Here is a 16,100-nt window from a genome sequence, read left to right on the forward strand (position 1 = left end):
TAATTGGTAAAAAAAAAAAAAAGAATTAAAATAAAAAATCGTGATATACTCACCCCCGGAGTCTTCCCGCCTCTTATCGGTGCATGTGGCCGCTTCCGTTCCTATAGATGGTGTGTGTGTGAAGGACCTTCCGTGACGTTGCGGTCACATGACCGCGATGACGTTGCGGTCACATGACCGCGATGACGTCGCGGTCACATGACCGCGACGTCACGGAAGGTCCTGCACACACACACACCATCTATAGGAACGGAAGCCGCTGACGAGATCGGCTGTCTGCAGGTGAGTATAACTATTTTTTTTTATTATTTTTAAACATCTTTTACTGTTGATGCTGCATAGGCAGCATCTATAGTAAAAAGTTGGTCACACTTGTCAAACACTGTTTGACAAGTGTGACCAACCTATCAATCAGTTTTCCAAGCGATGCTACAGATCGCTTGGAAAACTTTAGCATTCTGCAAGCTAATTACGCTTGCAAAATGCTTAAATAAACGTGAAAAAAACGGGAAAAAACGCAAAAAAAAAAAATGCGGATTTCTTGCAGAAAATTTCCGGTTTTCTTCAGGAAATTTCTGCAAGAAATCCTGACGTGTGCACATACCCCAAGAACACATGGTCCAGTGATAGCAACACCACAGAAGAAATGCTAGCGCAGGCTTCCAGTGTCTGATGTTTCAGATGCTGCACATCTCGTATCTTCACAGCATAGACAATTGCCTTCAGATGACTCAAAGATAAAAGTCTAAGGAGGTCAGATCGGGAGACCTTGGTGGCCATTCAACTGGCCCACTACAACCAATCCACTTTCCAGAAAACTATTCATGTAGGAATGTTCGGACCTGACGCCCATAATTGATAGTATGGTGTGATATATGGGGTCCAAAGATAGTGGGGCCATTCTTCATCAATGGAAACCTCAACGCCACTGGATATCTGAAATTGCTACATGATGATGTGTTGCTCTCTTTATGCAGTGAAGATGGCAGATTCCGTGAGTTTTTCCAGCAAGATGGTGACCACCACATTATGGGTGTCAGGTCCGAGCATTCCTACAAGGAATCTGACCCCCTTAGACTAGCATTTCTTCTGCGGTGTTGCTATCAGTGTGTCAAGAGTGGGAGAAGAGGGCTGCATTGACAATCCAACACAATGGGTAGCACTTTGAACACATTTTATAAGTGGTCATAAACTTGTAAATATCTCATGAAAGAATAAAGTTACGTTAAAGCCAAGCACACCATTGTTTTTCTTGTGAAATTCTCAATAAGGTTGATGTGTCACATGACCCTCTTCCCATTAAAAAAATAAAGTTGGATCCAAAATGGCTGAATTCAAAATGGCCGCCATGGTCACCACCCATCTTGAAAAGTTTCCCCCTCCCATATAGAAAAATATTTAGAATTGAGAGTCCTCAGTGGTTGATACCTTTTAATGGCTGACTGAAAAGATGGTAACAAATTGCAAGCTTTCGAGACTACACAGGTCTCTTCATCAGGCATAGACTAAAACAAATTCTGAAGAATCACATATTTATGCACAACAATACTACAACAAACTAAGGGACCTTCTGATTCATAACAAGGAAAAGAAACTGCACAGATTGCGCCTCAATTCAGGACTCTATGCAAACAGATACAAAACAAAGCCAAAACCTGACAACTTGGACAACCACTCCATTCCAGACACAAAAGCCTCTAACTGTGTCATTAATCTCTCAGGTTATAAACCCGACAAAGTGGAGCTGGCCGTGCTTTCCAGAGGATTCTCATTTTGTCCTACTAAGGCCCTGGATAAAACTGAACTCTGCAGTGATATGGAACATTTTTTCAGGAGACCGCGCCTGAGGGAATATTTCAATGATACAGAAGATTCAGAACCCACCTGGACTGAAGGAAAAGGGATCCTAACAACAAAGAAGAAGTCAGACTGGACACCTCCACCGGGACGCAACCCTCATTTGGATAAATATATAGACTACTTCAGACATGTGATAAAATCCATCATCATAGATACTAACAGGAGACAAGCATCCAACATCAGTGCCCAGGAGAGAAAGGCCATACAGTCTCTGAAAACCAGCAAAGAAATCATCAGGGCCGGACTGGCCATTTGGCAAATGCCAGAAGGGCCTGTCTGGTTGTGGGCTGCCTTGTGTGCTACGTTGTTAACAGAATCAATGTTCTCAAGACACCCATACTGTTAACAGTTGTGACGGAGCACAAAGCCGATCACTCTGTCACATACCTCAGCATGCCGTGGGTATCATTACAAATATTAGTCTTGTAGTAAAGCTTCCTTTCCCTCATCCAGGGTAATATTAGTTATATATCCCATCTGGTTATTGGGGACGGTGACACCATGGGCCTGTGTGATTTCAAATGCCAGGGCTGAATTTCGTCCCCAGTCTGTACCTGGAAATCATCATCAAACCTGCTGACAAGGGAGGTGCAATAGTCCTGATGAACACATCAGACTATATGAAGGAAGCAAACAGACGACTTATGGACACACGCTACTACATAACATCGGAGTCGGATCCTACATAGGACTATTACAAGGAACTAAACAAGTTAGTATCTTGTCTGCCCAACGAATCCATAAGATCCGATGACTTGATACCAGAAAGCCCAAGAACAGGGACATTCTACATGCTCCCAAAATCCACAAATCTGGAAACCCAGGAAGACCAATTATTTCATGCGTGGGCACCTTACTGAGCAGGTATCTGGATGGGTAGAGGGTGTTCTTAAACCCCTGGTAAAGGACACACCCAGCTACATTCAGGACACAACTGACCTACTGAATAAACTATCAGCAATAGGTCCTCTACCAGAAGGAACCATCCTGGCCACCATGGATGTGGAATCTTTATACTCCAATATCCCACATCAGGATGGACTAAATGCCTGCAAACTCTTCCTGGAAAACACAGGGACTGATGCAAATTCTGTGGTGAAACTTATAAAATTCATCCTCACCTACAATTACTTTGAATTTGACAAGAAGATCTACTGTATCTACAGGAGACTGATACAGCAATGGGAAGTAAAATGGCCCCACAGTATGCAAATCTTTTCATGGCCAACTTGAAAGTGACTTTTTGTCCTCATGTCCCATAAGGCCTCTGGCCTACTACCGCTACATTGATGACATTTTAATCATCTGGACGGAGTCTGAGCCACAGCTAAAGACATTCCATGAACAGTTTAATCAATTTCATCCCACAATCAACTTGACACTCAACTACTCCTGCACTGAGATTAACTTTTTGGACACTATTATTAACCCCTTCAAGTCGCGGCCCTTTTTCGTTTTTGCATTTTCGTTTTTCACTCCCCTCCTTCCCAGAGCCATAACTTTTTAATTTTTCCGTAAATATGGCCATGTGAGGGCTTATTTTTTGCGGGACGAGTTGTACTTTTGAACGACACCATTGGTTTTACCATGTTTTTTACTAGAAAACGGGAAAAAAATTCCAAGTGCGGTGACATTGCAAAAAAACTGCAATCCCACACTTGTTTTTTGTTTGGCTTTTTTGCTAGGTTCACTAAATGCTAAAACTGACCTGCCATTATGATTCTCCAGGTCATTACGAGTTCATAGACACCTAACATGTCTAGGTTATTTTTTATCCAAGTGGTGAAAAAAAATTCAAAACTTTGCTTAAAAAAAAAAAAAAAAAAAAAAAAGGGCCATTTTTCGATACCCGTAGCGTCTCCATTTTTCGTGATCTGGGGTCGGGTGAGGGCTTATTTTTTGCGTGCCGAGCTGGCGTTTTTAATAATATCACTTTTGTGCAGATACGTTCTTTTGATTGCCCGTTATTGCATTTTAATGCAATGTCGCGGCGACCAAAAAAACGTAATTCTGGCGTTTTGAATTTTTTTCTCGCTACGCTGTTTAGCGATCAGGTTAATGCTTTTTTTTTATTGATAGATCGGGCGATTCTGAACGCGGCGATACCAAATACGTGTAGGTTTGATATTTTTTTTATTGTTTTATTTAGGATGGGGCGAAAGGGGGGTGATTTAAACTTATGTTTTATACATTTTTTTCATATTTTTAAAAACATTTTTTTTTTACCTGTGCCATGCTTCAATAGCCTCCATGGGAGGCTAGAAGCTGGCACAACTCGATTGGCTCAGCTACATGGCAGCGATCATCAGATCGCTCCTATGTAGCTGAAATGCAGGTGTGCTGTGAGCGCCGACCACAGGGGCATCAGTAACCATAGAGGTCTCAAGGACCTCTATGGTTACCATCCTGACACATGATCATGTGACGGAGTCGGCGATGACGTCATTTCCGGCCGCCCGGCCGGATGCGGTAGTTAAATGCCGCTGTCTGCGTTTGACAGCGGCATTTAACAGGTTAATAGCGGCGGGTGAATAGCGATTTCACCTGCCGCTATTGCACGCACATGTCAGCTGTACAAAACAGCTGACATGTCGTGACTTTGATGTGCGCTCAGCGCCGGAGCCCACATCAAAGGGGGAGACACGGCATGCGCAGTACATGTACGGCGCATGTCGCGAAAGGGTTAAGCTGCAGAACAATGAAATAGAGACATCCCTGTATCAGAAGCCAATCGACCGTCCAACATACCTTAAATGGGACAGTTTCCATCCAAAACACATAAAAAACTCCAAAAGCAAGAAACACACAAATCCGCACTGCCAACTGAATGTAATCCGTTAATTTTGTTAACCACTTCACACTGTGATGGTTACAGAAGCTCCATTTACCTATATCAAACTGGGGGTGCGTTTTCCAAAAAACGCACGAAACAGCCGTTGTCCGGAGCTGCTTCTATCCCTCCCTGCAATCTGTTTTTTAAGTATGTCCGAATAAAGTGAACAAATCTTGAACAGGGGTAAGTGCGTTCCTTTTTTCTTTCATTTTGGACATAAAAAACTCCATTGTCTACAGCCAAGCCATCAGATACAATCATATACCGTATTTTTCGGACTATAAGACGCACCGGACCATAAGGCGCACCCCAAATTTGGGGTGAAAATTGCAGAAAAAAAGATTTTTTATAAGATGGGGGTCCGTCTTATTGTCCGAATTTCCAGTATCTTACCTGAGGGCTGGCGGTGGCAGAGCAGGGTCACAGGAGGCATGGTGTCAGCAGAGGTGGGGTGATGCGGTACGGCGTGCACCTGAGCAGGGTCCCTTCCTGCTTAGGTGGGCGACGCCACGGCCTGGTGTCCATGGGAGGGCTGCAGCAGTGGTTACCGGCAGAGGTGCTGGGATGAGGAGGTGCTGGGATGAGGAGGTCCTGGGATGAGGAGGTCCTGGGATGAGGAGGTCCTGGGATGAGGAGGTCCTGGGATGAGGAGGCGCAGTGAGAGGTATGGCATCAGAGGGGTCCCTTTCCCTGGTGAGGTGATGCAGCAGCCCGGTAAGCAGCAGAGCCGGGTGAATACTGTTGTTAGCTCCTCTTCTCGCAAGCATGCTGCACCATGTGACCTTACTTGTCACGTGATGTTCTGACGTCAGAAGGGGAAAGTGCAGGGCCATATTGGAATCCGGGATGGCGCAGTCGTTTCTGCCCCGTATAGAGCACTTGTCCTCCCGGGTGATCCATGTGCTGGGATGTAACCCGGGGCCCATGACCTTACAGGGCACTAACACATACCTGTTGGGCACCGGCCGGAGGAGGATTCTCATAGACACAGGAGAGCCATCAGTACCAGAATATATCAACACTCTGAAGCAAGTCCTGCAGGACTCCAGCACTGCCATCCAAGAAATCATCGTCACTCACTGGCACCTCGACCACTCCGGGGGCATAACGGACATATGCAGAGATATCATGTTGTTAGCGGTGGTGGCGGCCATCTTCCCGAGGCCGCGGGTGCACAGATGAAGCGCTCTGCTTCCCGGGGCTTCAGGAAAATGCCCGCGGGAGGCCGCGCGTGCGCAGATGGAGATCGCGGCGGCCATTTTCCTGAAGCCCCGGGAAGCAGAGCGCTCCATCTGCGCACGCGCGGCCTCCGGAAGATGGCCGCCACCACCGCTAACAACAGGATTCACCCGGCTCTGCTGCTTACCGGGCTGCTGCATCACCTCACCGGGCAAAGGGACCCCGCTCACTGCGCCTCCTCATCCCCGCACGTCTGCCGGCGCACCTCTGCCACCGCACCTCTGCCACCATACCTCTGCCGCCACGGTAAGCCTGCATTGCGACTATTAGACGCACCCCCCATTTTCCCCCCTTTTTTGGGGGGGAAAAAGTGCGTCTTGTAGTCCGAAAAATACGGTATGTTCCAACCCAATGGACAGGGATGAACACCTTGGTCGCCTCAGAAAGACCTTTTTGAATCAGGGCTATCATCCAAGAACAATTGAAAACCACATTACAAGAGCCACCAGAATATCAAGGAATCACCTGCTACATTACAAAGCTAAAGAAGAAAATAACCGGGTGCCTCTAGTAGTCACCTACAATCCAAATCTGGAGGCGCTAAGGGGAGCTGCCCGGAAATTACAACCTTTACTACAAAAAGATGCCGCTTACAATCCATGTTTCCAGACCCCCCACTACTGTGTTTTAGGCAGCCCCCAAATCTAAGAAGCATCATTGTCAGAAGCTCCCTGTCCTCTCCAACAGCTGCAGGAACCTTTCCCTGCAACCAGAAAACACGTAAAACCTGTCCATTTATAATGACCACGGACAAGATAAAGATCACAACTCACATCAGGACTACAAGATCCCAGGTACATTCAGCTGCATCACATCTAATGGGGTGTACCTAATTATATGTACTAAATGTCCAACTGGGGGTCTGTATGTGGGGGAGACAGGGCAAAAGCTTAGAACAAGAATGAATTCTCACCGCCACACAATAAGAGAAAAAAGAATGGATCTACCTGTGGCAATACATTTCTGTCTCCCAAATCATAACATTATGGACATGAGATTACTGGTGTTAAAAGGTAACTTCAAATCGCAGAAAGACAGGAGAGTCTGGGAATATAAACTGATGACGACCTTTGACTGTAGTGGTGGAATGAATGTGTCGCATGGATTTATGTCTTTTTACATCAGCTAAGGAATTTGCCCCTCAGACTATGAGGGGTCATCACAACAGAACCAGACCCCAATCAGAGGACAATAAAACATTCTTATCTAAGAACTGGTCCAATATTTATGGACATAACTGTTTATCACCCATGGTAATTCTGCTTCATGTCACCTTATCCATGGTTTTGTTTTTTTGTTTTTGTTTTGTTTTTCTGTGCTATGTTGTGTATAAATATGTGATTCTTCAGAATTTGTTTTAGTCTTTGCCTGATGAACAGACCTGTGTAGTCTCGAAAGCTTGCAATTTGTTACCATCTTTTCAGTTAGCCATTAAAAGGTATCAACCACTGAGGACTCTCAATTCTAAATATTTTTCTATCTACTAGCACGGTACCAAGATATATATCTCCTCTTCCATATACTAATGTGCCACAAACAGGAAGCTGATATCACCAACCATTCCCATTTTATTTAGGTGTATCCATATAGATGGCCCACCCTATATATATACATGGCTGTAATTCTTCCTCTAATGGGGTGAATGAATCTCAGTTGTGGAGAAATGAGATAATGAACGTAAGGTCACAAAAGGAGCAATACATGGAATATGGGCACAGAAATCAGTGACCCCTATGTGCCATTTGCCCCTTTGGTCCTTCAGGCTGACCTGTTCCAGTTTATTGCTCATGTAGCACCCAAAGGGCACAGAAGGGCATTAATAAAGAATGATAAATGGTAAGTGGACACTAAGAGGCACTGATTTTTGTGTCAGTTTGCCATTTATTGCCCCTTTAATGACGCCATTTATTTCTATTCAGTGCCTGAATGTCTCCATTTCATCACCAGAAGCTCACGATGACTGACTTGGGCTTTGTACTTGTGCAGCCTCTTTGGCCAGAGAAGTAGAAGGCCCCTGTAGTGCTCTGTCGTACACCCGCTCTCCTAGTGCCTGCGGCGTGATGTCATCAATGCGCTAGGATGTATCACTATTAACTACATAACACACAGCGTTCTTAGGCTTAAAAGCGCCCCCTACTGGAGCTGTGCAGTACTGTGCGCTGTCCTGTAAAATTCTGAATTTGTCAGAAATATCTTACACCTAGTCATGAATGATGTAGTTATCCGCACTATGGTGGGCTCACACAATGTGATCACAGGGTATGTTTCTGTCCTAAATGCAAGTATTCCTCTGGATTTGGAGCAGCACAGCAGTAAATGCACCATTGCTGCATTGTATGAACCCACTGTAACACTCCCTATAAAGGAGCGATTACAATAATGTTCATTTATGAGATTTATTACTGCATGTAATCAATGTTATGTGCTCAGCAGTGAGGAAGAGGAGCAAGAGGTGGGCAGGGATTGCTCCAAATAAGAGAGGAAGACTATAGCAAAGACACCATCAGACTGTACAGCTCTGGGAAAAATTAGGAGACCACCACATCAAATCCCTGTCATGGCCGCCCAATCTCCAGACCTGAACCCCACTGAAAACCTCTGGAATGTAATCAGGAGGATGATGGATAGTCACAATCCATCAAACAAAGAACTGCTGACATTATTGTACCAGGAGTGGCATAAGGTCACCCAGAAGCAGCGTGACAGACTGGTGGAAAGCTGCCAAGACGCATGAAAGCTGTGATTAAAATGCATGGTTATTCCACAAAATATTGATGTCTGAACTCTTCCTGAGTTAAAACATTAGTATTGTTGTTCGTAAATGATTATGAACTCGTTTTCTTTGCATTATTTGAGGTCTGAAAGCGCTGTTTTTTGTTTTTTTTTAGTTTTGACCATTTCTCCTTTTCAAAAAAAAAATACAAAATTGATTGCTTGAAAATTTGGAGACATGTTGTCAGACGTTTATAGAATAAAAGAACAATTTACATTTTACTGAAACTTATATCTATAAAGAGAAAAATCAGACAAACTGAACATTTTGCAGTGGTCTGTTCATTTTTGCCAGAGCTGTAAGTACAGAGATATGGAGTATAGAGATATCACAGGTTGTATATGATTGTAGATATTTATTAATATCTGATGAATGACTTGTTATCACTGAGTATAGACTGAGGAGGATAGAAAACATTGCTGTGCATACTGATTTAGGGGTCTCCTACTCCAGGATTATAGGGGGCACAATTTTCTGAGCTCTTGGTCTTGTCTGAGCAGTGCTGCCGCTCCAATGTGGCCATGGCGCACTGAAAACAGTTTTGCCAATGGCCGGTATGACTGGCAAAGATGAAGGTAGAGGCGCTGGTGGGTGGCGCAGAGGAGGGAGACATACAGTGTAATTGTATTTGACCTGTGAGAAAAAAAACCAAATGTCTACTAGAGCCGACCCGCTGATACCACTACTGATCCCGCATCTCCAGTCCGGCACGCTCTCGGGTTACTACAAGGCCATTTACAACACTCACTCCCCAGCTATGACGCCCTTCCTGAGCGGCCTTCACCTGAGCCGGAGGTTACCTCCTCTTCTCCCTACATCTTCGCACCTCCTCCGTGTGCCCTCCCAAACATCTAAGTGCGCACAGCGCCTACTACCCTCTGTCTCCTCCACTAGCTGGGCATAGGTCTGCTACTAAGCCAGTGCACTCGTGCCATGATTTATATTATTGCTTTATTTGGTCATATATTCTCCATTTTGTTTTTTGCACATTGTTATCCTTTTGCTACATATATTGAGATCTTGCCCTTTTTGTTCACATTCTACCATCTTGACTCTGAGAATATTATTCTTTCAGTGCAGTTAATGAGCTTCTTATTTTCTCTACTTTCCTAGATTTCCTCATAGACTGATCAGAATGATAATGTGAACTGTCTGTGTCTCAATTTGTTTGTTTGTTTGGATTTTTCTTCAGATGCAAACGTAAATGGTGGCAAAAATGCTTTGACAGAAAAAACAGCAAAGTCAGGAACATGTAGGTATTTTAACACTTTCCACAAATGGACATGCCCTTATTTCCTAAATGCTGTTTTCTAGATGCAAAATTATACAATGACTCGTCCTGGTAGTTACACAGGTGCCACGTTTCACACCTGTGCTGTCAACAATGTGTCACGGATCCCAACAACATGTCAGGGATCCCGGGTAGGATACCTTTATCGTCCACACTACTCACACCAATTTGTCACAAACCGCGGTGGTTTGGTTGCCCCTGGTTCCTTTTGAAGGGGATTTATCTATATCCCAGTTCCAGTTTGGAACTTGTAGCTCTCTGGCGTCCCCCTTACCCTCAGGTCAGATTAGGTCCTGCACCTAGGGTAATTAGTCACCAGAAAGGCTGCCTGCTATGCACTGGCTATTGGGCATCCTGCAGCGAGGGCATTATAACTACTCCCACACAGGCGGGAACAATAATTATCAATGCCGCCGTCGCTACAAAGATTCCCAATCGCACAGAACAAAGTATCCTGCCACCAGCTTCGATTCCACAAGGGTTAACTGGTCCGGAGCCAACCCAAATCAGTAGCGTAATTTACTTCAGAGGAAGCGACAGTTCGTTTATAGAGCAGAGAGAGACAAGCTAGTAAATTATATATTTGACTCCATAAAAAGGTAGGCAGTGTTTGCAAAGTATAAAAGATATTATAAAGAAGACAAAATCATGTGTACATTACAAATAAAATAGGGTTAACACTGAAAAGAGAACATTTAAATAGCATTCAGAACATTTCAGCTTGAGACTGGCCGTGTACTATGGAGGAGAAAGGGCTTACATATATCCAGATGCATGAACACAGCTTTACCGAGCTGTTGTTAGCTCGCTTCCTGGACCAACTCTTCCCCCAATTCAGCAGGGGTAAAGATATGCCCTCTTGTCGTGACATCACTGAGTGGGATAAGTAATGACATGCACTCATTTTCCACCTATTTACATTTTTTGAGCCCCCAGACAAAGACATTCCTTGGGCAAGGGGAGGGGCAACGAGGGGCTTTACAGGATTAGTTGTCTGCAGTTTAAAAGCCATACACTGCTCACACATTGGTATCAAGTTGCACAGTATCTGCCATAGGGCTTTGTTTGTTGTATGACCGAATGCAGAAGGGGAGAAAGGTGGGTCGAAACTGCAATGTGTGTCTGTGACAGGGTAATTTCTAGAACTCTCTTACATTATGACATTTTTACATTATCGTGACAACAGGTAAAAGATCAGTCCCCTTACAAGTGCATGTGAATTTGATATTTATACAATGAGCTATTAATGTATTATTATTAATAATAATGTTAATTGTAACATTATTTAAAAATATAATATTAATTAGTAATGACATCTATCTAAATCGTGTGGTGACGTATATGAGACAGGTAATGCATTATGTTTGTCGGTGTCCCTATGAGACAAGGATTTGTTCTTGATTATTATATTACAAGGTATTTATTTGTGATCATTTCTTCTATTTCTCCAACAGCAAAAAAGAGCATGATAAAAAAGGGAGCCGCATACCAAAGTAAGGAAACTCTTCCCTCATTATTGTATGTGACATGTTGTTGCACTCAGGCTCATTATATCAGGGGCAGATACACTTTGGGGCTCATCCCCCGCCAGTCTCCCCACCCCCAGAGTAGGCACTTTTCCCACCTTTACATTATGTGGTTTTAATAGTGGTTCCCCACTTGGGCGGCTTCGGCTGTTTCTATAGGTGTTATCATGCACCTATTGTGCTTCTCCTGTTTTTTACACCCCTAGTTCAGGGGGTGAGCACAGTGGCCTATTTACTTGCCTTTACACCGGCATTACATCTGGGGGAGTGTGGGTGATGGGGGTTGATATCAGCATTTTCGGGCATTCATCCTGTGTTTTAGCTATTTACTATTGATATTTGTGATATATATATTGATGTACTATTTAATGAATTGAAGTTTGTTTGAATAAATCATTGCTCTGTATTTTTCTCCTTTTGCTTATCATTATATCAGGGGCAGATACATTTTGTGTCTTCCCTTTATATCGTTATACTATATGGAATATTTTTAATGGAAGAAACCAATATATTTAAATGTCTATATGTCCCATTATGAGAGAAAAGAATTTCCCTTTTTAGTTCATGTCTTCTAAACTCTCTAACCTTCCCGTCCTTTCGTCTCCATTCTAAACACTAGGCTCCTCAGAGTGATTCTCTGCTGCTTTACCAGCACAGCAGCAGAGTAAAGAAAATCACGTAAGTATAATTTTTTTTATTGAAAGATTTTAAAGGGCCACTGTCACCCCCCTCCAGCCGTTATAAACTAAAAGAGCCACCTTGTGCAGCAGTAATGCTGCATTCTAACAAGGTGGCTCTTTTAGTTTTAGGTTCAAGTATACCCCAAATAAAGCGTTTTTATACTTAGCCACAATTCCTGTCTCTAGCCAGGTAGGCGGGTCCTCACTCCCCAGCTTGACCAGCTCCTCTGCCGTCACTCCAATCTTCCTGCGCTTTCGGTGCCGCCCCCTCAGCGCCGTTATCGTTTCAAAACCGGCGCCTGCGCTGTGTACTGGTGTCCTGCGCAGACGCAGTAAGCTCTGGCCATCTGATGTCCCAGCCAGGCTTGCACACTGCGCCTGCGCGGGCATCGCGGCCAGCCACCTTTGGAATCCCCGCCCCGCACTGTGTTATGCATTATGCACAGTGCGGGGCGGGGATTCCAAAGGTTCCACCTATACAGAATATTCCGTGTAATGGCTGATACCAGAGAACAAAAGACATCCACAGAACACCAGGATGGATCTGCTGCACAGCAAATAGCTGTAGGACCTGCGATGACGTCACTGCTGTTGTGAATTCCGCTCTTGGGCTCCCTCCGGTGGCTGTAAGTGGCACTTTTGTGAGTTCTGCTCTTGGGCTCCCTCCGGTGGTTTTGAGTGGTATGGCTGCTTCTTGGATTTAGCATCAGCAGCTGCTTCCACTGATCGTCTTTCTGGCTCGGCTATTTTAGTCTGGCCTTTCCCTCAATCAATGCCAGTTGTCAATTGTTCCTGCTTGGAGTCACGGCTCTTTTGGATTTCCCTGACACTCTGACCTGTTCAGCAAAGATAAGTCCTTGCTTGTCCTTTTGCAGTCCACTTGTTGTGGACTTTATTGTTCAGCATATTCTATGTTTTTCTCATTTGTCCAGCTTATCAGTATGGATCTATTCAGCTAAGCTGGAAGCTCTGGGCAGCAGATTTTGCCCTCCACACCTTTAGTCAGGTGTGGAGATTTTGCATTCTCTGCGGTGGACTTTTTCTAGTTTTTATTACTGACCGCACAGTGTCTGTCCTGTACTATCTATCTAGCTAGAAGTGGCCTCCTTTGCTACATCTTGTTTCATTCTACGTATGTAATTTCCCTCTCCACTCACAGTCATTATTTGTGGGGGGCTGTCCTATCCTTTGGGGGTTTTCTCTGAGGCAAGATAGCTTTCCTGTTTCTACCTTTAGGGGTAGTTAGCTCTTAGGCTGTGACGAGGTGTCTATGGAGTGACAGGAACATCCCACGGCTACTTCTAGTGTTGTGTTAAGATCAGGAACTGCGGTCAGTATAGTTACCACCTGCTCAGAGCTAGTCGCATGTCGCTCCTAAATCACCAATCCACAACACACTGCCATGTGATTAGGGCAATCACATGGCAGTGACGTCATCGCAGGTCCTACAGCTATTTGCTGTGCAGCAGATCCATCCTGGTGTTCTGTGGATGTCTTTTGTTCTCTGGTATCAGCCATTACATGGAATATTCTGTATAGGTGAAACAAATATATACTGGAGGAAACGTTTTCCGGGGATTCGAAAGGTGGCTGGCCGCGATGCCCGCGCAGGCGCAGTGTGCAAGCCTGGCTGGGACATCAGACGGCCAGAGCTTACTGCGTCTGCGCAGGACACCAGTACACAGCGCAGGCGCCGGTTTTGAAACGATAACAGCGCTGAGGGGGCGGCGCCGAAAGCGCAGGAAGATTGGAGTGACGGCAGAGGAGCTGGCCAAGCTGGGGAGTGAGGATCCGCCTCCCTGGCTAGAGACAGGAATTGTGGCTAAGTATAAAAACGCTTTATTTGGGGTATACTTGAACCTAAAACTAAAAGAGCCACCTTGTTAGAATGCAGCATTACTGCTGCACAAGTGGCTCTTTTAGTTTATAATGGCTGGAGGGGGGTGACAGTGGCCCTTTAAGATTAACAAACTCTACATCAGTGTCTTCTTAAGTATTGATTATCATATAAAGAGTCAGTAGGTGACAAATTAGTTTAATTCTTATGCATAGAAAATAAGGTAGGAGGACACCTAATTATTTTACATTCAAAGATAGATTATTTTTACAGAAGCAAGCACTGCCATGGGCACGGCATGGCGCCATCGTATGCAAATCTCTTTCTCAGCCTATAGGAGGAGATTTTCCACAGTAGTCCCCAGGCCACTTCCCACATGCAGTGCTAGTACAGATACATTGATGACCTGTTAAAAATAATAAAAAAAATAAAAATAAATAAAAAATCGAAAAAAGTTTAAATTACCCTCCATTCGACCCATTCAAAATAAAACAATAACAAAATTAAAAATACACATATTTGGTACTGCCACTTTCAGCAATGCCCGATCTATCAAAATATAAATATAATTAACTTGAATGGTAATCGGCGTAATGAGAAAAATAATCGAAACTCCAGAATTACTTTTTTTTGGTCGCCTCAATATTGCAATAAAATGCAATAACAGGCGATCAAAAGATTGTATCTACACCAAAATGGAATCAATAAAAACATCAGCTTAACGCGCAAACAATAAGCCATCACCCAGCCCCAGAGAATGAAAAATGAAGACATTACACGTCTCGGAAAGTGGCGCTTTTTTTTTTTTTTTGCAAACTTTGCATTTTTCTTTTGACCACTAAAATAAAACAGAACCTATACATGTTTGGTATCTGTGAACTCGTAATGACCTGGAGAATCATAACGGCAGGTCAGTTTTAGCGTTTAGTGAGCATGGTAAAGAAAAAAAAACAAAACGAAATTTGTGGAATTTTGCCTTTTAGCAGTTTCACTGCACTTTGATTTTTTTTTTTCCTGTTTTCAATATACGATATGGTAAAACCAATGGTGAAGTTCAAAAGTACAACTTTTCCTGCAAAAAATCAAGCCTTCACGCGGCCATATTGACAGAAAAACATTAAAAAGTTATAGCTCTGGGAAGACGGGGAGGAAAAAACGGAAACTCAAAAACAGAAAATCCCACGGTCGTTAAGAGCTATTTGTCTTACTGCAAAAAACTTGCACATTTTGCAAAATGTCGCAAAGTTTGGCAAAAATGTTCTGCTTTATATAAAATCAATCTTGGTGGAGGCTGCTGTACATTTCCACAAACATTTTAGTGACTTTTCAAAAAGTTTAAAATTAAAAAAAAAAATCGCATGAAAACATCTGTAAAGTCTAAACCCTGCCCACAAATGCTTAAAACAAAACAGACGTACACAAAACAGGGAGTTTAGGAAAGGTACAAATGAAAAGATAATTATGGTGCAAATGGAAAGCTGGCAAAATCTGCCCCAATCAATGGTGAATCGGCCCCTTCATCTCTAATGAGTAAGTCTGTTCTCCGCCGACATCTGCTTATGATCAGTCTGTCTCTGCCATCTCTAATCCATATTTTCCTTTACAGAAGTTCAGTTCTCACATGGAGCGGTCATTGGCCTGGTTATTCCCATCATTCTTGTTCTTGCTGCCATCGACTCTGCAATTTCTTCTACGTAGCAAGAAAGTGATCAGGCCACAAGCATGAAATGGTTTCACCAACAGCTGCAGTGTCTGACAGAACAGGCACAGATTCTGGGTAGAGTGCAAGAGACACCTTCTAGTGGGTAGAAAGACCCTGCGCTAAAGCTGTAATATAACTGATCCGTATGTGCACGATGCGCAGCGACCTTACAGAGGCCTGTAGTATGCCAGCATGCAAGGATGTGTGACAGAGTGGTGAGCGCAGTGCTCGTGCCAGGAGTCCGGTGATGCTACCGGCACATGTGAAGCAGATTCCCTAGTGGTGTGCAGCTTACTTCTGGTAGCGGTGAGCGCAGTGCATGTGCCAGGAGTCTGGTGATGCAACTATCTGGAGAAGTG

The 16,100-nt window shown here is 43.9% G+C and overlaps 1 protein-coding gene across 2 annotated transcripts in view; it reads left to right on the forward strand.

Moving 5' to 3' along the window:
* The window catches only part of LOC143781412 (uncharacterized), a 30,552-nt gene extending 14,689 nt beyond the window's left edge, over window positions 1-15,863 (forward strand). For both annotated transcript variants that reach the window (XM_077268008.1, XM_077268007.1), the window contains 4 exons: window positions 9,898-9,957; window positions 11,451-11,489; window positions 12,142-12,200; window positions 15,646-15,863. In XM_077268008.1, the coding sequence (XP_077124123.1) occupies window positions 9,898-9,957; window positions 11,451-11,489; window positions 12,142-12,190 (148 nt within the window). In that variant the 3' untranslated portion in view covers window positions 12,191-12,200; window positions 15,646-15,863. The remainder of the gene's footprint in view (window positions 1-9,897; window positions 9,958-11,450; window positions 11,490-12,141; window positions 12,201-15,645) is intronic.
* Window positions 15,864-16,100: the final 237 nt, after the last annotated feature.

The sequence above is a fragment of the Ranitomeya variabilis genome, chromosome 6, assembly GCF_051348905.1.
Source record: "Ranitomeya variabilis isolate aRanVar5 chromosome 6, aRanVar5.hap1, whole genome shotgun sequence".
Lineage (NCBI taxonomy): Eukaryota > Metazoa > Chordata > Amphibia > Anura > Dendrobatidae > Ranitomeya > Ranitomeya variabilis.